Below are 25863 nucleotides of genomic sequence, written 5' to 3'. Positions count from 1 at the left end.
AAGAGACCGGGTGAAGGAAAAGTGCCTTACCCAGTCACTCGCAAATTGTTGACTAGTTGGAAACCCTGCGTCTACCATCTGGTACGTACAGTACTGTTCTTGCTACATCTTGCTCCACGAAAGACATGGCCACGCAGACATGTGGCCTCAAATTTAGCATCATGGTTGTGAAATCGCCCAGCACCATGGTAGTGTCCCCATCTCCTCCTCCAGCTGTGCAACAAGCCACCAAACCTATGCCTCATCGGACGAAGTCACCTGCTACACAACCGGCAGACCAGAAAGGACAGAAGGAATACTCTTGCGAAGACTTCCTATGTCCCCACAGCCAAAAAACATCTGAGTCTTCCTCTGCCAACTTGGAAGGCTCCAAGAAATCAAACAAAACCGTCTTTTCCTTTGCTGATTTGGAGATCCTCTTCGACATTGTAGCCACGTGATGCCCTCGCTCGGCTGACCTCCATGTCACAGATGCACACCACCAACCGTTTTTCTGTCCTGTACTCCACAGAATGAAAGAGGGAGACTGCTGATGTCTCTGTAGAGCTCGTGGAGCAGGCTCCTCCTGCCCCTGTGCCCTGTAACAGTGAGTCTTCAAAGACTGGCACTCAGCAGCTGCTGAGGTGACACCTCTTCATTTTTTCCTCATCATGACTCTTCTCCAGTGGAATGTTCATGGCCTTCGATCCAACAAAGAAGACTTATGGCTGCTCTTAGAATTGCAGCATCCTCTTGAACTGTGCCTCCAGGAAACAAAAATTGTGTCCTCAGCCGCTTTGAGTTCTCACATTTCTTCCCGGTCCACTTTGACCTTCACCCCAAGGATGGCATTTCATCTCAAGGGGGAGGGGTCATGCTGCTCATCAAGGATGATGATCATAGTCAGCCCATCTCCCTGACTACCTGGCTCAAAGCTATTGCGGTCCACATTTTCGTTCCTCACTTGATCTTTTGTCTTTATACCATTTACATCCCTCCGTCATCTGGTGTCACCCTGGCAGACTTTCTCCAGCTTATTGGGCAACTGCCTCACCCATTTCTGCTGCTCAGTGGCTTTAATGTGCACCATCCCCTGTGGGGCTCTCCCAGAATCTATCAGCGAGGTGCCATCTTGGCTGACATTCTCAATCACCTTAACACAGGAGCAACCATGTTCCTTTCAGACTCCACTCACACCTATTCCCATTCAGACCTCTCCTTTTTCGCTGCCCAGCTTGCCCATCATCTCGAGTGGACCGTTCTCTCTGACACACAGTCGAGGGACCATTTCCCATGTGCCATCCGATTGTTGACTCTTACCCCACCTATGAGCACACCCAAATGGCAGCTTTGTAAGGCTAACTGGAGGCTTAACTCCTCCCTTGTGACCTTCGACAACAACATTTTGTCAGCTGTGATGACCATGTAGAATATCTTACAAACGTTATGCTTACTGCTGCAGAACATTCCATTCCTCGCACTTCTTTACCGCGCCGTGTTCTGGTCCCTTGGTGGACTGATGCATGCCGTGATGCCATTCATGCACGGAGACGTGCTTTCCATATTTTTAACCATCATACTACGATGACAAAGTGCATTCATTATAAATGGTTGCATGCATAGTGTTGTGGTGCTCCTCGGAATAACAAAAAAGCTAGCTGGATTTCATTTACTAGTTCTTTTAACAGTTCTCTTCTGTCATATGGGCCAACATCTGACTGCCCTCTGGGACCAAGGTCCATTCCCCAATTTCCGGCCTGACATAGACAATGTCATAGTGGGCCCTCTTGCTATCTCCAACACCTTGGGGCCCCATTTTGCAGAGATTTCGAGCTGCTCCTACTATCACCCTGCCTTCCTCCATCGGAAATGAGTGAAGAAAGCTTGAGAGATACCCCTCTGTTCTCAGAATCATCAGTACTACTGTGCCGCCTTTAGTATGAGGGAGCTAGGTCATGTTCTCACTTCATCCTGATCCTCCGCCCCAGGGCCAGATGATGTTCACATTCAGATGTTGCAGCACCTTCCTCTTGTGAGCAAGCACTTTCTCCTTCGTATGTACAACTGCGTCTGGGCAAAGGGCATGTCTCCCAGATGCTGGCGTGAAGCCACTGTCATACCCATTCCTAAGCCTGGTAAGACAAACACCTTCCTTTTACCTGCCACCCCATTTCTCTCACCAGCTGTTTTTGCAGGGTGAGAGAATGCATAATTCGTGCCGAGTGGCATATTGGCTCCAGTCTGTCAATTTGCTAACCGCTGCACAGTGTGGATTTCGAGTGTGCTGATCTGCAGTTGACCATCTCGTCACCTTATCAACCCATGTCATGAATGGTTTCTTGGAGAACTCCCATACTGCAGCCGTGTTTTTCAATGTTGAGAAAGCCTATGACATCTGTACACTCTGTGTGTGGAGCTTCCATTGCTGCATGCCCCATTTCCTTCAGGATCTTTTAAAAGTCCAAGTTTTCAAGGTACTTGCAAGTTTTGCCTTGTCAGACATCTTTATCCAGGAAAACGGTGTGACTCGGGGTTCTATCGTGAGTGTTGTCCTCTTTGCTATCACCATTGACTCTATAATGGCCTGTCTCCCATTGGGCATTTCCAGGTCCCTTTTTATTGACATTTTTGCCGTCTGTTGCAGTTCTCTACAGACCTGTCTCATTGAGTGGCATCTTCAGCGATGCCTCGATCATCTGTACTGTTGGAGCAGCGACAATGGCTTTCATTTTTCCACTGACAAAATTGTTTGTATTAATTTCTGGCCACACAGTTGGTTTCTTCCACTGTCTTTACATCTTGGGCCTATTGCTCTTCCATTCATTGAAACTATGACATTCCTGGGGCTCATGCTCAATAGGAAACTTCCTTGGTCCTCCCATGTGTCTTACGCGGCGGCCTGCTGTACGCAGCCCTCAGTGTCCTACGTGTCCTGAGTCATACTTCCTCCATTTGTACTGGTCCCTTATCCATTCAAAACTAGACTAGGGTGTTTTGTTTATGCATCTGCATATCCATCCTTCTTATGCTGTCTCAGTACTATCCATCATGGCATCTGTTGTCCAATGGTACATTTTACACTAGCCTGGTTGAGAGTCTGTACGCAGAAGCTGCCAAACTACCAGTGTCCTACCACCGTGACTTTCCCCTCAGCAGATATGCATGCTGTTTGTCTGCTGTGCATGGCCACACATCCTATACCTCCCTTGATGACTCCTATGATCACCAGTATGGGACACATCCCTCTTCTCTGTTACCTCCTGGAGTTCGCTTTCAGCTCGTGCTCTGGCGGCTTAATTTCATGCTACCTGCCCCTTTCCTGTTTGCTGTGAACCCTTCACCACCTTGGCTTCATGTGGGGGCCCATGTGCACCTTGGCTTTCATTCGCTTCCTGAGGACATTACTCCAGCCTCGCTCCATCGTCTTTAGTTTTATGACCTTCACAAGGAACTTTGTGACAGCACCTTTGTGCACACTGATGGCTCTCCGACTAACTGTGATGTCAGGTGTGCCTTCATCATTGGCACTAGTGTTTTCAGTATCAGCTTCCGGAACACTGCTCACTATTTATAATAGAGCTCTTGGCTCTGTATCAGGCCACGGAGTACATCTGGTGACACAGGCTTTTTGATTGCGTCATCTACTCAAACTCTTTCAGTGCCCTACAAAGCCTGTGTGTGCTGTAAACCATTCATCCCTTAGTACAACTGGTCCAGGAAAGCTGTCACTTGCTCACTCTTGATGGAGCCACTGTATTGTTTATATGGGTTTCTGGTCACGTCGGCCTGATAGGAAACAAGGATGTTAATGTTGCTGCCAAGGCTGCAGTTCTGTACCTTAGCCCACTACTTCTTACACTCTGATGATCTCTATGTTACTGTCTGTCAGCAGGTGGTGTCACTTTGGCATCGCCGCTGGTGCTCCCTTCATGGGAATGAGCTCTGGGTTATTAAGCCTCTTCCAGCAGCTTGGACAACCTCCTCTTGGCCCTCTTGCCATGAGGAGATCATTTTAGCTATGTTACACATCAGGCATTGTTTTTAGCATCACCATTTGTTAAGTGATGCTCCCCCACCATTTTTGTGCTCACTGTCCTCAACCTTTAACAGTCCACCATTTCCTGATGGAATGCCCTTTTTTGAACCACTTAGTGTCTCATTTGTGTTTACCATCTGAGTTACCGGCCATTTTAGCACGCCGTCGACCACGTTTTACTTTTTATCTGTCTCAGTAATATAGCGAAAGACATTTAATCTTTATTCCAGGACCTCTGTTACTCTATGGCATATTTTATAGACCTTTGTCCATGTACCTGCTTTTAGCTGTCTTCTCTTCCATTGATTGGGATTCACGTGTAATCGTTTTTAACTCTTCTCTTTGTATTCGTGTTCTACACTTTTGACATGGGCGCATGTGACACGAGTTGTTTTTGTGACTTAAAACAAAACAGACCAAATCCCACACATTCACACAAGCACAACTCACACACACATGACCACAACGAAGATACCATAGCTCTTTGGATGTCACGCTGCATGGGTCGGTGCACCTTCCACTGTCCACTGGTTGCAACATCAGATCTCCTGACACACTCTGTAGGAGGTGACACTGATTTCAGGCATCACTCCATATTTTACTAGACTTCCATTACACATCTTGTCATTGACAGTGAGAGGCAGATACATCCCACTCCAGCACGGCAGGCAGTGATGGCCAATGTATGGCTGGCTTCTGCCCAAGCAAAGATGTACACGCATCATCGCCATGTGGTGCTGACATCAGCCCACCAGCAATCCTGGACATCTTCAGTTGGCCGGGCCCTGACATTAGTCCTTTTTGTGCTGTTACTGTGTTCCACTGCAGAGCATCTGCACCCTGGTGACTCAGGCCCAGCTCGTGTCTACCGTAGCGATGAGTGAAAACTGCCGTGCTCGGGACATGACCCTCTGCCCTCTGGCAGGGGTCTGACAGAGGCAGGTCAGCAGCACTGAGTCCCACAAGGTAGACTTAGTGTGGGAGGTGGTCATACACACCCAGTCTAGAACCCACTGCTGCAGCTGGTGGAGCCCAGTTGTTTCTCACCTAGTGTAGTGTAGTGGCCTCAAAAAATTCACAGCTATTTATAAGGCTCTTGTGTGCATTTATTGCACTATTACCTATTACCCTACTCCCGGTCACGTAGCTCATAACACCATTCTTGCCCTGGTGTGGTGACACTGTCCTGCTTGCTTTTCTTACCACTGCTCGATGCAGATTTCATCAAACAAAAACTTTGTGTTCTGCGTTATGGCAGGTCTTGTCATGGGGGAAACCTCGTCAGAGAGGTTTACTGCATGAGCATCTAGGACGGTGATTCCAGTGGTGGCTTCCCGTTGCCTTCCACTGATGATGATGAAATGATAATGAGAACAACACAACACTCAGTCCCTGAGCAGAGAAAATCTCCGACCCAGCCGCAATCGAACCCATGCCCCTTGGCGTGACAGACAGCTGCACTGACCACTCAGCTGTCGGGGTGGACTCATCAAACAGCAGAGATATAAAATAACACACTTGTATTAAATTGCAATATAACTATACTCTGCCACTGCTCTAGCACCAGTGAACATTTTGGCTGGTAGCAGTTGAAAACGTGATGACATAGTTACGAACAGTACTGACATGTACCAATATATATTGAGCAGAAGTAGGGAATAAGTTGACACTGCTATGGGAACAGATTTTAGCGCCTGTTGTTTATATTACATCTTGTGGTTTTGTTTTGATTATAAGAAATTATGTTTAAAAAAAATTAAATTTCAGAACAGTATTTTGTAAAAATGAAGTAACATTGAAAGTTTTATCAGAAGTTTTCAAATTTCAGAACTTGTCTTTTTTTAAAAAAATGAACGTGATCTTCAACCTTGTTTATGTGCCCGACATTACTCAACACCTCAACTGTACAATAAGTTGCTACTTTTACTGTTTCAGCACTTTCATTTTGTTGGTGGCGGTGTTCTCTTTGTTGAAGTTGTTAGCAGTAGTAGAAGTAACGATGTTGATGATGATGATGATGATGATGATGATGATGATGATGATACTGCTCTGTTATTATCTAACTTTTGCATCAATCTATTTATCACTTGTAACCCAACTTATCAGGTGACAACTGAGTAACCCTGAATCTTATATACTTCCCATCCTGCCTTCTTCTTACTTTGATTGTTGTCTACATTTACATCTGCAACAATGCCTCAAACTGACAGGAGAAAATATAGTATCCTGTTCAGTTGTTTTCAAGTCATAGAATTTGAAACGTGGGACCTAGGGAAAGCAGGAAAAGGTGTGGATGGGGCCTAATCAGATACCGTTGGTTGCACAGTAAACACGTGCACTTTATTTAAGGAAATAATTTTTTAAAAACAATCATTTTAAAGAAATAGACTGTAACGCAAGTTACACTGACGGCTGAAGGCCTTATTACGAAAGAATTCAAAATTATTTGTCAGCTGAAGGCCACAAGCAATACTTCAGAGCAATTAATGGCTGAAGGTCGGAATTACAAATGAGGAAGACAATTACATGTTAAAAATACCAGAATAATTTTTAAAACAATCATTAAAAAAAAATTGACTGTAACACAAGCTATACTGACGGCTGAAGTTATTATTAAGAAAGAATTCAATTATTTGTCAGCTGAAGGCCACAAGTAATAGGAATAATTTAAACAAAATATTATTTTTAAACAATTGACACAATCAGACCAAATAAATAAGGGAGTGATCCACAGACAGTGCTCCAAGGATCGACCTGAGAAAAGTCCCTAAAGCTGCATAAGCGGTGAGACAGGCAGCCAAAAACTATCCTACTATGCAGGCAGGGTTAAGACCAAACTGCCTATTCAAAATCTGACTAGATGCACATGGAACTGCAAAAGACAATTCCACAACAACTCAATGCTAAAACAGTCACTATACAGCAACAAGACAAATTGCACATGGACATGAACGCAAAGAACACAGAAACGGTCGAAAGACCAGATACACATCAGCCACTGAAACGACCGACCGAATGACCAACCATCAGCCGTTGCCAATGAAGTTAGGCAAGGAAAACATTGGAGTGTAAAACCGCCAACTGACAGCTTGATGGCATGAGGTCACTTTGACGGAAGGACACACACACACACACAAGTGAAAGTTGCACTACTCGAATATAACGATCCATTCAACTTAAACTCACTGAATCCGGGCCTCGATGTGGTCATGCACTCTCGTGACCACATCCTTCCATCAGGCAGTGCATATATTGCCAGCTCATTCAGCGAGTACTGGCGTTGTCCGACCTCACAGCTGCTCCGTCCCAACTGAACTGCCGACACACGACAACCTGGAAATACTAAAGGTCGCTCCAAAGATAGTACCACAGTACTCACTATCGATAAACGCTGCTGCTGCCACTCATGGACAGACAAAGCTTGCAAACATAGTGGCGCCAGTGAACGCACTAAAAAAACGAGAGGTCGTAATCCAAATACACGATGTCAACCTGTCAACAGCACAAACGCGAGCCGGAGCACGGCTCAGAATTACTGTAAAAATTTCTTATTTTTGGGAAGCAGTGCTTCATTTCTCTGAAGTTCCCAATGACAAAATATTTATTCTGTTTCAAATAATTGTTCATACTGATGTCTGTTTAACATTAGCAAATAATTTCAGAAAATGCTATCTGTCTCTCTCATAATGTGGACTTTACATTTATGATTTATGCAAGTGGCATGTCACTAATTACAATAATTGTAGCATATTTAATTAATGGAATGTCATTTTATTTTGCAGATAGCAACTATTGTATATTCACGGCAGTCACGTGTCAGTTTTGATACTTTATGGCTGGAAGATCTGTATGAAAAAGTGATTATGGAAATTCAAGGAAGCAAGATAACACCACTTGTAGTGAATCCTGGAAGGATACTGTTGACATCGCAGAGGCTGTATTTTCAACCCTACAATAATATTGAACCTGTAGGTTATCTTTTTACACATGTTAATGTTCTTCGCTTTATTGTTATTGATAATGTCAGACATTATTATTGATACAGTCGCATGTGCGCGCGCGCGCGCGCGCGCGCGCGCGCGCACACACACACACACACACACACACACACACACACACACACACACACACACACACAGAGAGAGAGAGAGAGAGAGAGAGAGAGAGAGAGAGAGAGTACATCAAGCTCCATGTTAATTATTTGTACATGTTGCAGTACCCAGTACTGAAGATTCAGTTGAAGGATATAAAGAGGCTGATTAAAAGAAGATTTCTGTTGAGGCAGGTGGTAAGTGTACATTTATTGTTTATGATAAATAGTAGATTTCCTAATATTAGTCAAGGTAATACTCAGATCCTACTCATACTTTAGTGCTGTTTAGATATATTCATATATACTTTTGCAACAGTAAGCAGGGCAGAGTGTATGCACACACACACACACACACACACACACACACACACACACAGAGAGAGAGAGAGAGAGAGAGAGTGTATGTGCATCATGGGGTAACCACACTCATGCTCATAAATTAAGGATAATTGCAGAATATGGTGCCACACAACGTGGCACTACACAAAACTGGCACTAACAGCATAGGCACATAGGGAACACACACGGCACAGATCAGTAAGTCCATGGTATTGGTGATAAGTTGAGAAAACCATCCTGAAACACATGTGCTACAAAATGCCACTGTGTCCTGTTCATTCACCCCGACATCAATATGGGATATGATCACCATGCACACGTACACAAGCCGCACAATGGTTTGGTATACTCTGGTCCAGGTGGTTGAGCAGTTGCTGGGGTGTAGCATCCCATTCTTGGACCAGTGCCTGTCGGAGCTCCTGAAATGTCATAGGGGTTTGAAGACATGCAGTGGTACGTCAACCGAGAGCATCCCAGACATGCTCGATCCATCCACACATATACAGACACAAGCAGACATATTTAAAGACAAAGAGTTTGAAATGTGTGTGTGTGTGTGCGAGTGTATACCCGTCCTTTTTTCCCCCTAAGGTAAGTCTTTCCGCTCCCGGGATTGGAATGACTCCTTACCCTCTCCCCTAAAACCCACATCCTTTTGTCTTTCCCTCTCCTTCCCTCTTTCCTGATGAGGCAACAGTTTGTTGCGAAAGCTTGAATTTTGTGTGTGTGTGTTTGTGTTTGTTTGTGTGTCTATCGACCTGCCACCGCTTTCGTTCGGTAAGTCACATCATCTTTGATTAAATGAATACCTACTTACTAGGAACAAGTTTGGAGATGTTCCAAATATGCTTACATGTTGTTTGCATTTGAGATGCTATCAGCTTGGTGAATCAGTGTCCCAAGAATACCCATTGTATGTGCCAGATTGTGGCAACTTATAGCCTATAAGTTAAGATTTTATGAAGGGGTTTTTGATACACCAAATGTCCAAGTATGTCGTTGATTTTGCATCTCATTAAGACGTGTAAAAACAGCGAATTATCTTGTTTTTCATTCTCTATAATAAAGTGTATGCTTTCATGTCTGGAGTTAAGATGTTGAAGTAACTCTCAGAAAGTGTCCAAATCCTGATACCAGTCTGTAAATGTATCATCAGTTTATCACCAAAATACTGCTGGTTTCAAAATTGCCGAGTCAGGTACCCAAAAAAGGTTGTTCACCAAGGGAGCCAAAGGTTTTACAGGAGGAAAGGTGTCCCCATTTATTGCAAATCATTGATGGCAATACATCATATCTGTGGAACTTTATTGTATTGGTCCTAGAATGTGATAAACTAGTCATGGTGGGAGGGACTCGCATAATGTCTGGCTTACAGTCTGCAGATCAGCAGCTAGCTTTTGGTGGGCATGTTTTCTTGCAGCCCATGCCACGGTAAATGTCTCAATGCAGACCATCACTAAGACAGCAATATCAGTTCCCTCCAAAGGGTTAAACTTCACAGTTGAGCCCACAAAGATTCCTGCAGAGGATATCATTGGTTCTGTGTATGTGTCGCGCCAACAAGTACTACAGGTTGAAGCAGAAAGTTAAGGCAGGAAGCCATAAGAATGCTACAAGGTGGAAAGCCAGCCAGACATAATATTACATGTGAAGAGAGACAGGCCATAAAAGTGCTCAGAAATAACAAGGATATTGTAGTGCTACATGCAGATAAAGGAAATGCTACCGTTTTTGATGGACACCTCTGAATATCAAAAGAAAATGGACGAGCTGCTGTGCGACCCCATTACACAGAAATAAGGAGTGATCTGACAGCTAGAATAGTCAAGAATATGAACGCCCTTATAAAGGACTCAAGAGCTGTTTCTGATATCGCAAGGAGACTCGTAACCACAGTTCCCATTCCTCCTAAATTTATGGAACTCTTAAACTCCATAAGAAGGATTAGTCATTGAGGCCTATAGTGAACAGGAACAACTGCCCTATGTACTATGTAGCAAAACATCTGGCACCTAAATTACACTGCCTTGTGGTACAAACAGACTCTTACATAAAGGATTCTCCTCACTTTGTAAAGCTGATTAAGGAACGGTGGACACAGTCAACTGACATTTTGTTTGGTTTTAATATCAAGTCTCTCTTCACTAATATACCTACAGAAGAGATAATTCACATCCTACATAAGCAAATCCTATGGAATAGCTTTGATTTGATACGTATATGCCTGTCATCAACATACTTCCTCAGGCAGGGAAAATATGATGAGGAATTAGATGGAGTGGCAATGTGCTCTCCCCACTCTCCCCAGCCACCGCAGTCATCTTCATGGAAACTTTTGAGCAAACGGCCCTACCTTCTGCACTATAATGCCCCCAATGTTAATTTAGCAATGTTTCCTTACCTAACTTATAAGTCAATTACAGAGCAGTAGAGCAAGGTGTGATAGGTGCCGCACAAAGACCAGTGTTCACATGTGGTCAAGGAACACATCTGATTACTGACTATGTGACTACAAAGAAACACATGAAATAATCTTGAAATTCGTAAGTTCTAAACAAAGTCACTTGTCAGCATGGTTGATGCTGGAAAAGAGGTATGGCGCACTAGAAAAGGTGGATGCCAAGCAAGTTGACAGTCTCATCTCTGAGTTTCAGCAGCACAGCAGTATTCCAGAACGAGGCATGGAATTAATAATCTTAGGCAGAAGATGCAGCACGAAACACCATTTACATGCCCATCTGCATAGCAGGGTTAGAGATGGTAGACTTCACAGTACATGTCATCACCTGGCATGTCTGTAGCAGTGCATGTGTAGAGTAGGAATCAGTGTTGACACTACAAGGAGAAGATGGAGATTGGTCAAGGCTAGGTCAGCAGATTGGTGGAAATCTCACCACAGACCGAGCGATTTTCCTCTACCAGTAGCCAGCGGCTATAGCATGCAGGTATCTGGTCATGTGACAGGATCGACAGCTTGGGATGGAAGTAACACATGAAGGAGAAACTCCCTGCTGTAGCAGAAGGCCATTGTGAGTTAGGGACATTCGAAATTGCTAACCTAGCTGTGCAGTGAAAGGCTGCCACTTGGTGCCACACCCACACGAGAGCAGAGTGCGGGTGGTGAGTGAGGTAGTGACAGTGAAGTCTGGTACCGGTGGGGACCATGTCTTGTACCTGCGGTGAGAACGTATGTGGTGGTGTCGTCAACTGCCATTGCTTTTCAAGCAATGGGGGCAGATGCCGGACTTCAGGTCACCGAGTGTGAAATGGTCATGGTGGTCAGTTGTCGTAGTGCTGGTCCACTGCATGTCAGCCAGCAGCGGCACGGTGCCAGCAGCTGATGTGAGCAATGAGTAAGCTGCCAGCACATGGGATGGGGCAGCCGGGTCACATCATCCCGAGCCAGTGGCAGTTCTGCATGCGCAGGGGTAGGCAGGCACTGGACACTGTTGTCACTTTGGGGCTGTGGAGGCAAGAGTGCAATGTCATTGCCTGTTGGCTATGTGGATAGGTTGACAACTGAAAGTGCTTGCTCCGGGTGCTGTGAGACAGTGTCCTTGATCATACTGTGGGAGGCTGGCATCAAGGGGCTTCATCAGCTGGAGTGCTTGGTGTGCTATCGGTGGTTGTGGCATCATTGGGGGTGCTGGCAGTGTCAGAGGTGGGCATCTGTGGGGTTTTGATAAGGATGGTGGCTGGGCTGGATGATGTGGGATTGAGTAGCATGTAAGCAGGCTTGAGCCTGTTGACTGAAACAGTGGTAAGGGTGCCATGGAGGTAACGTAAATGTCTTGGGGTACCTCTTCAGAACAGTGCAGTCGAAACTGGGTCTGGTTAGCACTGATGCACAGCATAACATGTGTGCATGACATGAGGTCACCGTGAATGAATTCCCTGTGTTCGCCGTGGGTCACAGGCGAGCCATACAGTCCTGCAAGATGGCGACGAACTCAGGGATGACATCTGTGGGCAGGTGTTCAGGCTCCAGGTAGTCACCAGGGATGCGAGTGGTTGGCTGTAAACAAGGTCGGCAGCAGATGTCTAAAAGTCAGTCTTGTGAGCACTGTGGAGTCTGAGGAGTACCCAGGGCAGGACAGCAATCTACTTTTGTTGTGGCAGGTGAGAGATGGCCTTCAGGATATGATGCAGACAGTAGCTTGATGTCAGGCAGAGGTCAGCGCTGCAGATGTCTGTTAGTGTGTGACATAGGGCAGATATAAACTGTTGTCCGTGGCCCATAGTCATGTCCTGCAGGCAGCTGAAATGGGCAATCCACGTGGAGATGAAGACAGTGCCTACCGTGGTGGCAGTGATGTCAGATATTGGCTTTGCCTCAGGCCAGCAGGTGAACCTGTCTACCACGGTGAGGAAGTAGCGGCAGCCATCAGAGAAGGTAGAGGACCGCCAAGATCCATGTAAACAGTGGTGAAGTGATGTCCGATATCTGGGAAGTAGCAACAGAGACGTCTATGTGGCATCCGACCTTGGCACTTTGACAGGTGAGGCATGTGCAGGCTCAAGTTCAGCAGCCCCTCTGAATACCTCACCACACAAAGCAGTCCATCACCAGAGTGGCAGACATGAGCACTCTGGAGTGCATTAGGTTATGTAACTGGTCAATGTGGCTTTGCAGAAAGCAGTGGACAGGTACAGGTGCAGTGACCCATGAATATGTCGCACTATATACCATTGTCTGAGCTGGGAGCTAGTCTATGTTGAAAGTGGATTCCAGTAACGGCATCCATGCGGAAGCGAGTGAGTTTCATTTTGTGCTCTTGGGCAGTCCTAAGTGTCTTCTGGTCCATGGATGAGATGACAGTGCAGGTGCAGCTGAGGCAGTCAGCAGTGATGTTGTCAATTCCAGCAATGTGACATATGTCATTAGTAAATTCAGGTGTGAACGGCAGCTGCCAGAATTGACGTGAGGAGCACTGGTCAAACTCTTTTGCAAGGGCAAATGATAGGGACCTATGATCGGTGAATATCGTGAAGTGACTGGCCTCCACTTTTAGCTGAAAGCATTTGATTGCCTTGTACATGGCAAGGAGCTCCCTGGCATACATGCTCCAGTGTTATTGAGCGGCAGAGAGCTTGCTGGACACGAAAGTGAGGGGCTGTCAGGTGTCGCCATTGTGCTGTTGCAGGATGGTGCCTTGGCTGGTATCGACCATGATGGCAAGTGTGGTGGTGGGATGGGGCTGGGTGAGCAGGGTAGCATCCACCAAGTAGCATTTAGTAGCAGAGAAGCTGTTTTCAATTTGTGGCATCCAAAACATCAGCTTGTTCCCCTTTGTATGGGCGCCATGGAGGGCATGGTGAGCTGCTCCTGCATAGCAGCAGCATTCCTCAGATGGCTGTGGAAGAAGTTTAACATGCCAAGGAAGTGGCAGTGTCTCTGGGTGTGGGAAATAGAGGATGGCTTGTACCTTGTCAGGCAGGGGGTATGAACTGACAGAGGAGATGAAATGGCCCACGAATACCATCTTGCTGGCATCAAGAATGCACTTTGCTGTGTTGTTGATGCTGGCATCCTGGAGGCATTTGAAAATACTGTGTAGGTGCTCGCGGTTTTCCTTGGGTATCATGAAGAACTTGAGTATGTTGTCTGAGCAGGTGGAACAGCAGGGCGAGCCTTGCAACACACCAACCAAAAAACACTGTCACATTTGGGCAGCATTACGAGGGCAGAAGACATAAAGGCATTCTTGTAGAGCCCAGATGGCATGATGATGGTGGTCTTTTGAATTTCCTCGGGTGCGACTGGGATCTGGGTGAAAGCCTTGGCACAGTCAATCGTGGTGAATATTGTAGCTCCAGCCAGCACATTGTTGTAGCTGTATAAGAAAGGCACCAGGTATTGGTCAGGGATGATGCAGGTGTTTAGCTTGTGGTAATTGCCACATGGATGCCAGGAGCCATCCTTCTTTTTGACAATGTGAAGGGCGAACGTCCACAGAGGCAGGCTCTTCAAAGGATGCAACATTCTGGCAGTGAGCAGCTCATCGAACTCAGCCTTGGTGATCCTGAGTTTGTTCGGTGATAGGCACTGTGGTCAGTAGAAGACAGATGGTTCGGGGGTGGTGTCGATGTAGTGGACAGTTGAATGGTGGACCTCCTGATGCACAATGGACCTTTGTGTGAGAGCAGGAAATTTCACCAGTAGGTCATCGTAGGGGCTGAAAAACACCACTCGCTTCGCGCCAAAAAGAACAACGAAACGAGTGGTTCACGTTGTTGATCTCCTGGTCTTGCTTTAAACAATGCACTGGTCTGCAACGTTAGGGAGCAGGCTGTAGTGTCCAATGAAGTCTTCTCCAATAACGGGGTCAATGACATCAGCCACAGTGAAGATCCGGCTGAGGTCCCATGGCAGGCCGCATTTGAGAACACATTTATGTATTTTGTAGGTTGCGATGGTGGAGTTGTTTGCTGCTACCAGGAGGGTGGCTGAGGCAGCACCATGAGTATGAGTCGCTGGAGGAAGGTAGACAACTCAGAGCTGATGTCAATCAGGAAAGGCATGGCAGAGCGAGTGTCGTGGACGAACAGGTGCTTGGGAGATCGAGCAACATCTGGGTGTGTCTAATCCCAGAGGCTGTTAGAGGGCCAAGAGCAGGGCTGATGGAATGACAGCCAGCAGGCTGCATCTGGTGGAGATGGGGCTAGTGCTCAGCAGTTGCAGTTGCGGGCAAAGGGACCAGCATCTCTTGAATCTGGTCGGTGAGGCTGGTGGCGTCGGTGAGGTAGAGGTCAGTGTGCGATATCACAGCTGTCTGTCTTGAGGCTGTGAGGCAAGCCAGCCTGATGTGGCATAGGAAGCCATTGGAGACCATGTGTGGCTCTGTCAGGTTTCGGAGGTGGCGCAGGAATTGTGAGGGTTTCTGGTCCCCACACTGCTCGATGGACCCAGACGGGCTGCATTTAGGATGATGTGAGTTGTCATGAGGTGGTGCCAGAGTGTCTTGTAGCAGTCTGTGGCTGGGATGATGAAATAACATCAAGGATATCCATTGGATCTACATCTATGTGGTTACTCTGCAATTTACACTTAAGTGCGTGGCAGAGGGTTCATCGAACCATTTTCATACTACTTCTCTACCATTCCATTCTCAAATGGCGCGTGGTAAAAAGAAACACCTAAATCTTTCCGTTCGAGCTCTGATTTCTCCTATTGTATTATGATTATCATTTCTCCCTACATAGATGGGTGTCAACAAAATATTTTCGCATTCAGAAGAGAAAGTTAGTGATCGAAATTTCGTAAATAGATCTTGCTGCAAAGAAAACTGCCTTTGTTTCAGTGACTGCCACCCCAACTCGCGTATCATATCAGTGACACTCTCACCCCTGTTGTGCGGTAACATGAAACGAGCTGCCCTTCTTTGCACTTTTTCGATGTCCTCCGTCAATCCTACCTGCCAAGGATCCCACACCGTGCAACAATATTCCAGCAGAGGACGGACAAGTGTAATGTAGGCTGTCTCTTTAGTGGGTTTGTCTCATCTTCTAAGTGTTCTGCTAACAAAGCGCAGTCTTTGTTTTGCGTTCCCCACAATATTATCTATGTCTCGTAATTGTAATTCCTAGGTATTTAGTCGAATTGTCAGCCTTTAGATTTGTGTGATTTATCATATAGGCCTACCCAAAATTTATCGGATTTCATTTAGTACTCATGTGGATGACCTCGCACTTTTCTTTTTTTAGTGCCAATTGCCACTTTTTGCGCCATACAGAAATTCTCTCTAGGTCGTTTTGTAATTGGAATTGACAGTCTGATGATTTTATTAGACGGTAAATTACAGCGTCATCTGCAGACAATCTAAGGGGGCTGCTCAGATTACCACCTAGGTCATTACGTAAATCAGGAACAGCAGAGGGCCTATGACACTACCTTGCGGAACGCCAGATATCACTTCTGTTCTACACGATGATTTACCATCTATCACTACGAACTGTGACCCCTCTCAGAGGAAATCACGAATCCAGTCACACAACTGAGATGATACTCCATATGCACGCAGTTTGATTAACAGTCACTTGTGAGGAATGGTATCAAAAGCCTTCTGGAAATATAGGTATATTGAATCGATCTGAGTTCCCTTGTTAACACCACTCATTACTTCATGGGAATGATATTTTCTGAATCCGTGTTGGTTATGTATAAGTCATTTTCTTCAAAGTGATCATAATGTTCAAGTACAGTATATGCTCCAAAATCCTACTGCAAATTGAGGTCAGTGATATGGGTCTGTAATTCAATGGGATACTCCTATTTCCTTTCTTGAATATTGGTGTGACCTGTGCTACTTTCCAGTCTTTAGGAGCAGACCTTTCGTCAAGTGAGTGGCTGTATATGATTGTTAAGAAAGGTGCTATTGTGTCTTGTCTGCATACTCTGAAAGGAACCTGATTGGTGTACCATCTGGACTGGAAGACTTGCCTTTTTTAAGTGATTTGAGCTGTTTCGTAACACCTAAGATATCTGCTTTTATGTCACTCATGTTAACAGCTGTTCTGGTTTCGAATTTCAGAATATTTACTTCATCTTCTTTCATGAAGGAATTATGGAAAACTGTATTTAGTAACTCCGCTTTAGTGGCACCATCATTGGTAACATTTCCATCACTATTGCGCAGTGACGGTATTGACTTTTTTTGCACTGGTGTACTTTACATATGACCAGAATCTCTTTGGGTTTTCTACCATATTTTGAGACAATGTTTCATTGTGGAAACTATTAAAAGCATCTCGCATTGACTCCGCACTAAATTTCGAGCTTCCATTAAACTTAGCCAGTCTTGGGGATTTTGCCTCCTTCCGAATTTGGCATGCTTTTTTCGTTGCTTCTGCAACAGTGTTCTGATGTGTTTTGTGTACCATGGTGGATCAGTCCTGTCTCTTATTAACTTATGTGGTATGGATCATCTATTGCTGTCAATACTGTATCTTTGAATTTGAGCCATATCTGGTATACACTTACATAATTAGTTTGGAAGAAATGGAGACTCTCTCTTAGGAAGGCATCAAGCGAATTTTTATCTGCTGTTTTAAATAGATATATTTTGCGTTTATTTTTAGTTGATATGGTTTTGAGCCTTGCTACAATGAGCTTGGGTTCACTAATCCCTGTATCCGTCATGATGCTCTCTATTAGATCAAGAATATTTGTGGCTAAGAGGTCAAGTGTGTTTTTGCAATATTTACAATTCGTGTAGGCTCATGAACTAATTGTTCAAAGTAATTCTCAGAGAAAGCATTTTGTACAATTTTGAAAGATATTTTCTGTCTACCACCGGCATTGAACGTATATTTTCACCAACAAATCGAGGGTAGATTGAAGTCTCCACCAATTATAACTGTATGAGTGGGGTACTTATTTGTAATGTGATTCAAGTTTTCTTTGAATTGTTCTGCTATTATATCATCTGATTCGGGTGGTTGGTAGAAGGAGCCAATTATTATTTTGGTACAGCTGTTGAGTATAACCTCTACCCATAGTAATTCACAGGAACTATCTATTTCAACTTCACTACAAGATGAACTAATACCAACAGATGCAAACACACTACTACCTATGTTGGCTCGAGCTGGCTGATCACCATAGCAAACTTGATGATGTCCTACGTGATGCCACAGCCAGTGAAGATTGTGTCCACCAAGGAACTCCACAGATGTGAGCCCCGTAGATTGAAAGGCAGTAGGTTAGCCATGGCACAGCCAGACGGAGTGATGATGGCGTGCGGGGCAACGGGCACTGGCACGTCGAGGCAGGGAGGGACATTGGCAGAGATGGCACAGGCAGGGGCCAGTGTGGGTTTTGGCATGAAGTCTGCCATCAGAGGCTGGGCTGGTGGTGGTCGTGTTGCTGTAATTTGTGTGTGCAGGGCAGTGTTGCTATGATCCAGTTCCGCAAGGTGCATGGTCAGCTCAGTGATGTCATGTAGCACCAGAACAGCAGCCGTGTGCGGTGAGGCATTGGTTGGGCGGAGGGGAAGCCATGACTGCTACGTTTAACAAAGGATGGTAAAATCTTTAGCACAAAAATGGAAGTTGTTGGTGGAGTGTACACTTGCGTGAGAGTCGAAACAAGTGCTAATGGAATGAGGCGGCCAACACCATGCCAGAATAGGAAATTAAATCGACAGAAAGTCTATTGTCGGGTCACCAGTATAGGAATGTTTCCTTACCTAACATCTAAGTCGATTAGCAAATAGTAGAACAAGGTGTGGTAGATGCCACACAAAGAACAATGTTCACACATGGTCAAGAGAACACAGCTAATTATGGTCTATGCAACTACAAACACACACACAAAATAGTCACGAAATTAGTAAGTTCTGAACAAAGTCACTCGCCGGTGTGGTTGGCACTGAAAGGGCAGACACCGAGCAAGTCGCTAGTCCCATCCCCAAGTTTCACCAGTACAGTGATATTCCAACGTGAGGCACGGAGTTAATAGTCTTCAGCATAACACATGGCTCAAGACACCATTAACATGCCAAGCTGCATAGCAGGGTAGAAACAGCGCAACCTGAGTCTCTTTCAAAACTTCACACTACGTGTTGCCCTGTGTGTGGCATGTCCATAGCAGTGTGAGTGCAGAGCAGGATCTGATGGTGATGCCACGAGGAGAAGGTGGAGGCTGGTCGAGGCTAGGTCAACAGAAGTCTCACCACGGACCGAGCTGGTAGCCAATGACCGTAGTATGCAGATCTCCAGTCACACACTAGGATTGTCAGCTTGGGATGGAAGTAACACACAAAGAGAGAAACTCACTGCCTTGGCAGACAGCTGTTGCGAGCTAGGGACACATGGAACTGCTAAGAGAGCTGTGCAGTGAAAGACTGCCATACTGGCTAGTCTGTGTAGGCAATACATATGTTATCTGGCCACAATGGGAAGCAGAAGTGAGAGTTCCTTCAGAACTCAAACAGCCTGCATAAGAGTATAAATTTTGTGCATGCAACCAAAAACAACAGTGTTTTTTTTTTTTCATTTTTGGATGTGTTGGTACACACTATGTGATCAGAAGTATTCTGGCACCCCGAAAAACATACGTTTTTCATATTAGGTGCAGTGTACTGCCACCTACTGCCAGGTACTCCATATCAGTGACCTCAGTAGTCATTAGACGTTGTGAGAGAGAGGAATGGGGCCCTCCGCAGAACTCACAGACTTCAAACATGGACAGGTGATTGGGTGTCACTGGTGTCATACGTCTGTACGCGAGATTTCCACACTCGTAAACATCCCTAGGTCCACTGTTCCCGATGTGATAGTGAAGTGGAAACATGAAGGGACATGTACAGCACAAAAGTGTGCAGGCTGACCTCATCTGTTGACTGACAGAGACCGCCAACAGTTGAAGAGGGTTATAATGTGTAATAGGCAGACATCTATTCACACCATCACACAGGAATTTCAAACTGCATCAGGATCCACTGCAAGTTGTATGACAGTAGGCGGGAGGTGGGAAAACTTGGATTTCATGGTTGAGCGGCTGTTCATAAGCAACACATCACGCTGGTAAATGCCAAATGACGCCTTGCTTTGTGTAAGGAGCGTAAACATTGGATGATTGAACAGTGGAAAAACGTTGTGTGGAGTGACGAATCACGGCGCACAATGTGGTGATCCGATGGCAGGGTGTGGGTATGGTGAATGCCCAGTGTACCTCATCTGCCAGTGTGTGTAGTGCCAACAGTAAAATTCGGAGGCGGTGGTGTTATGATGTGGTCTTGTTTTTCGTGGAGGGGGCTTGCATCCCTTGTTGTTTTGCATGGCACTATCACAGCACAGGCCTACATTGATGTTTTAACCACCACCTTGCTTCCCACTGTTGAAAACCATTTTGGGGATGGTGATTGCATCTTTCAACACGATCGAGCACCTGTTCATAATGCATGGCCTGCGGTGGAATGACTACACGACAATAACATCCCTGTAATGGACTGGCCAGCACAGAGTCCTGACCTGAATCCTATAGAACACCTTTGGGATGTTTTGGAATGGCGACTTCATGCCAGGCACCACCGACTGACATCGATACCTCTTCTCAGTGCAGTACTCTGTAAAGAATGGGCTGCCATTCCCCAAGAAACCTTCCAGCACCTAATTGGACGTATGCCTGTGAGAGTGGAAGCTGTCATCAAGGCTAAGGGTGGGTCAACACCATATTGAATTCCAGCATTATTGATGGAGGGCACCACAAACTTGTTAGACATTTTCAGCCAGGTGTCCAGATACTTTTGATCACATAGTGTATATATCCACTGATGGCAGACTGGGTCAGAGAGAGTACCAGAAGCCATCCGACACAAATTGGTACCTGCATGCAGAGAGCACCATCACCCAGCTCAGAAATATTCTGTTCTGCATGCACTGACCGCCCATGCATGTAGGTTAAGTGATACTAATAATGAAGAAGAATTGAGGAAGCTATGCCACACCCTTCACGGCAATGGGTATGATAACAACAGGCAGCGAAGACCAACTGGAATAAGAAAAGAGGAGGAGGCAAGGAAGAGAAGCTTCCACTTGTCCACTTACCATATGTGAAAGGTATTAGTGAATAGCTAGGAAGCATTCTCTGCCAATGACATTTTAAACTAATTTTCCGTAGCAGTCACAGGATCCACAGCATGATAGGCTCCACCATGGATGCAGTGAACAATGTTAATTCTGCCAGAGTATACGAGCTGTATTGTGAGTGTGAAGCTGCCTAAGTAGGTGAGACAGGGAGACTAGTAGCACATGAGTAACAAAATGTGAATGCTACATTTTATTAGCACAGCACAATAAATTGGTGATAGAGTGACATGACCCTGATTGTGGACAATGTATCATTCAGGAAGCCCGTGTACTGCCAAAAGTGTCAAGAATGCGTTAATGCAAAATATGAGATGCAATTGAAATTATTAAGCAGCCTGACAACATCAAAAGCGAAGATGGCTCCGAACCTCTGGTGTCCTGGCTGCTGACTATATTAGTTTGACAGACCTCAAGTGGTCGTGGGACAGAAGCCCTGCCAGGCACAGACATGACAATCTAAACAAACAGCTATAGAGAAACTGTCAGTGCATTTCATCACAGACCAGGAAGAAATTATGCCCGTCAGCAGACAGATGCTAATAATTGACAAGCTGGATAGTCCCTCTGGCCATGACTAGCCTATTTTATTGTAGGACCAATAAAGATTCACAAATGTGATGTATTGACACCAATTGTTTGCAATAAATAGGGGCACCATTCCTCCTCCAAAACCAGTCTTGCTCTGAGAAAGGTCGTTTTAATACAGCTGAAACAACGGTTTGATGGTTTATATTTTAAAGTATATTATGTAATGACACTTTTGAATACATTTTCTAAGGTCCTCAAAAAATTAATATATGCTAAAATAGTCAGTCACCTTGAAAACTTTGCAATAATTAGTGAAAACCAGTTTGGATTCAGAGAAGGTCTCTCTACAACTGAAGCTATATTTTCATTTACAATAATATTTTGGAATGCCTTGACAAGAAGACATTGTCTGTGGGCATATTTTACTCTCTGTTTAAGGCCTTCAACTGTGTTAATCATAGAATACTTACAGAGAAAGGATGTCACTATGGACTCCGAGGAGAAATGGTCAGCTGGCTCAAGTCCTACCTAAAGGGCAGACAACAGAAAATAGTGTTAGATTGTAACAGTACGCAGGTAGGAGGGTTAGAGTCTGACTGGGGAACAATAAATTATGGTGCTCCACAAGGTTCTGTCCTTGGTCCCCCGCTATTTGTCATATGTATCAATGACCTACCTTTGTCCTCAAACAAAGCAAGCAACTTTACAATGTTTGCAGAAGTACTGCGGTAGACATTAAGACATCCTCTGACCTAGAAATAAATGCCAACCAATTACTTGATGTTGTTGTGAATTGGTTCACAGTAAATTCTGTATCAATAAATCTCAGCAAAACCAATTACATTCATTTCCATTCTGGTCACAAAAGCCCACAGGAGATAAACAGTCGCCAAAATTGGAGACATCAATGTCTCAAAGTCTGCTTACTTTGGCTACTCCCATTCACTTATATCTTATGGAATAATCCTCGGGCAATTAATCACTGTTGAAAAAAGTCTTCACATGTCAGATAAAGGTAGTCTGAATTTTGTGGGGAGTGCTTTCAGGAACCTTGTGTTGCAACCTTTTTAAGCAAATAGGAATACTAACCACACTAACCACTACTTCACAACATCTCTTTTCAGTCATGACATTCATTCTTCACAATCCTTTTCAATATGAAACAAATGAAACATACTATCATCATAACATAAGAAGGAAATTTGATGTACACTGTGACCTGAAAAATTAGTCTCTGGTGCAAAAAGTGTAAAATACGCAAGCACAAAAATCTTCAGTGCACTTCCAAATCATATTAAGAGTCTACAAGGTAATAATATACTATTTAAAAGTATGCTAAAGGAATTCTGCTTGAAAAAAGTTTCTGTCCTTTAGAAGAAGCTAAGATTATTTACCATGTATTACTGTGTATTCCTGATTCAATATATTTTGCTGCTTTAATTAGATTAACTGGTGATCTCCAAGTCAAGAAGATGCTCACTTTCACTCCTTAAAAAATTGTTTAGATAAGATCTTAAAATTATATCTTAACCTCTGTTTGTGAGTGTAATTTGAATTTACTAATTGTGTTACTTCATTATTATTTTCAATTTATATTCTTAATCTTTGTTTATTGTCCAGCTGGAAACAAATGTAATATTGAATTAAATGTTTTTAACTCATTCCACAATCATGCATTAATACGCAAAAATGGATCTATGGAATATATATTTCAAGAAATAAATAAAATAAATCTCAGCCTGTCATTGATACAATGTACTGCAAGTTTGAGAAGTACAGGAAACCACTATACTTGCCTATGTTTATATCTGTCTGACCATAAATTGAACAATTTTTGTGAGCATGGCATTCACCCTTATGTTTCTTCCTTTTATTACTGAAAATGGAAAGATGCTGATCAGTGTTCATCCAATAATTCTCAGAAGCTACAGGACTGCAGTTACAGCATGAAATTATTATTTTTATAATTATTGTTATTAGTTATTCCAGCTGTGGTAGTTTTAGTTACAATTAGACACTTAAGAGTCTACCGCCTAGTATCTAGTGTTTCATAACACATCTCTTTCCCTTTGTTGTATAGAAGAAGAGATCTGAGTTGAAAAGTTGAGAAAAATCAATGTTCTTTTTGTGGTTACTTTCAGTCTTGCTGTAATTTTCTTCAGTCATTATAAGCTCCTTACATATATTTCAAGTACGAGGGCTATCCACAAAGTACATTACGTTTTGGAATTAAAAATAAATAAAGTATTGGAAATTTTTTTTTTATTATATACAGATGAAAGCCACACTTAAATACTACTTTTCTACATAGTTGCCATTTAAGTTAAGGCACTTATCGTAGCGATGGACGAGCTTGGAAATTCCTTCGTCATAAAATTCGGCCGCCTGCGCCTTCAACTACGTGGTTACCTCTTTTGGGACAGAAAAGGTGTGATTTTTGTGGATTTCCTGGAAAGAGGCACTACAATAAACTCTCAAAGGTATTGCCAAACTCTGCACAACCTCAGAAGAGCAATACAAAACAAGTGCAGGGGAAAGTTGGGCTCAAAGATTTTGCTGATTCAAGACAACGCTTGGGCCCACACGGCAAATGCCACTCGTGAAGTTCTCGAATCTTTTAAGTGGGAGTTGTTTCCTCATCCGCCGTACAGTCCCGACCTGGCACCGAGTGACTTCCACTTATTCCCAGCAATGAAGAAGTGGTTGGCTATGCAGCGTTTTGATGACGACGCACAGCTTCAAGAAGAGGTAACCACGTGGTTGAAGGCGCAGGCGGCAGAATTTTACGATGAAGGAATTTCCAAGCTCGTCCATCGCTACGATAAGTGCCTTAATTTAAATGGCAACTATGTAGAAAAGTAGTATTTAAGTGTGGCTTTCATCTATATATAATTAAAAAAAATTTCCAGTACTTTATTTATTTTTAATTCCAAAACGTAATGTACTTTGTGGATAGCCCTCGCATATTCTCTACTAGAACAATGAAAATAATCAGTTATTGATGATATAATGTAAATGGATAGAGATAAAGATCTAGTCACCAAGCAGTGGCAGGGGAATACACACACAAAGGGGTACAGTTCAGAGAAGTCACTCAGAACCCTGGGTCAGGGTACGGCAGCTTTTATCTCTTCCGTCCAGTAAGTCTCCCCTGACTTGAGGATCTGGGTGACTTCCCTGAACTGTATCCCTTTCCCTAAACCTATCCAGTCCTTTTCCTTCACCCCTCTTCCTTCTCCTTCAACTCTTGTGCCAGGAGAAGGAACCACTGGCTCCAAAAGCTTTTGTGTGTTTCCCTGCCACCACTTGTAAAGTATATGCTTTGCTATTTGTTAACAGAATATGAACAGCTAAAACGTTTGAGATATATCTAAGTCACCGAAAGGTAACTACACTGTGAAATTTGTGAGAGTGTGCTGCATCTCAGAAGTTTATTATTTTTTCTGTATGTGTATCTACAATGATGATAGTAGTGAATGATTCACAAAATTTCAGCTCACCAATATGCATACAGATAGAGCAGAATTCAGAAGTACCAGCTTTAAATTTTAAATAACTCGTGAAAATTTATGTTTAGGGAGAATGGATTAATTACATTAATTTTCATAATATTTTTTCAAGGGTCTGGAAATCTACTGTGACAACTGTAGTCACGTTAATCACCTTTACTTGTGCCTGAAAAATGCATCAGATAGAGACAACTTATATAGTGAGTTACTTGCTCAGTCAGCATTGCATTTGGACAACACAGACCAAGAAATGATGACTTTGCAGTGGCAGAATGGAGTTCTTTCTAACTTTGACTACTTACTATATCTGAATAGGTATATTAGAAGCAACATTTCTTTAGTATTCTCCTTTATGAAGAGCTGATGTTTTTATGAATTTGTATAAAACTGTTTTAATTTTTGTTACAGCTTGGGTGACAGAACATTCAATGATTTGACTCAGTATCCAGTTTTTCCGTGGATCATTGCAGACTACACTTCTTCAGAGTTAGATCTCACAGATCCAAAGTCTTACAGAGATCTGTCAAAGCCCATAGGGGCTCTTAATGAGTCAAGATTAGAAAAACTGAAGGTGAGTCATTGAAAGCAGCTTTGAAGTCTACCTGTACACTTGCTTACGCATGACAGAAACCCTCTGGAAGCTGAAATGAAGGACGTCGTGTTGAGAAGCATGGATAAATACACAATTCTGGGACTGCAGTTCATCAGGGGGTCTGGGAGAGGGTTGATGTCAGGTGGAATGGCTGATTGGGGCAGAGAAGAGACAGGGAATGGGAAAAATGGTTGGG

At 44.0% G+C, this 25863-nt stretch overlaps 1 protein-coding gene across 1 annotated transcript in view; it reads left to right on the top strand.

Annotated features, from left to right (window-relative positions):
- The window catches only part of LOC126235774 (protein FAN-like), a 163455-nt gene that overhangs the window by 38499 nt on the left and 99093 nt on the right, over positions 1–25863 (top strand). Inside the window, exons 5-8 of the mRNA XM_049944576.1 lie at positions 7798–7983; positions 8232–8303; positions 25188–25390; positions 25484–25646. Of these exons, the coding sequence (XP_049800533.1) occupies positions 7798–7983; positions 8232–8303; positions 25188–25390; positions 25484–25646 (624 nt within the window). The remainder of the gene's footprint in view (positions 1–7797; positions 7984–8231; positions 8304–25187; positions 25391–25483; positions 25647–25863) is intronic.

This window comes from Schistocerca nitens, chromosome 2 (assembly GCF_023898315.1).
Source record: "Schistocerca nitens isolate TAMUIC-IGC-003100 chromosome 2, iqSchNite1.1, whole genome shotgun sequence".
Classification (NCBI taxonomy): Eukaryota; Metazoa; Arthropoda; class Insecta; order Orthoptera; family Acrididae; genus Schistocerca; species Schistocerca nitens.
This window is presented reverse-complemented; position numbering and strand designations above follow the sequence as displayed.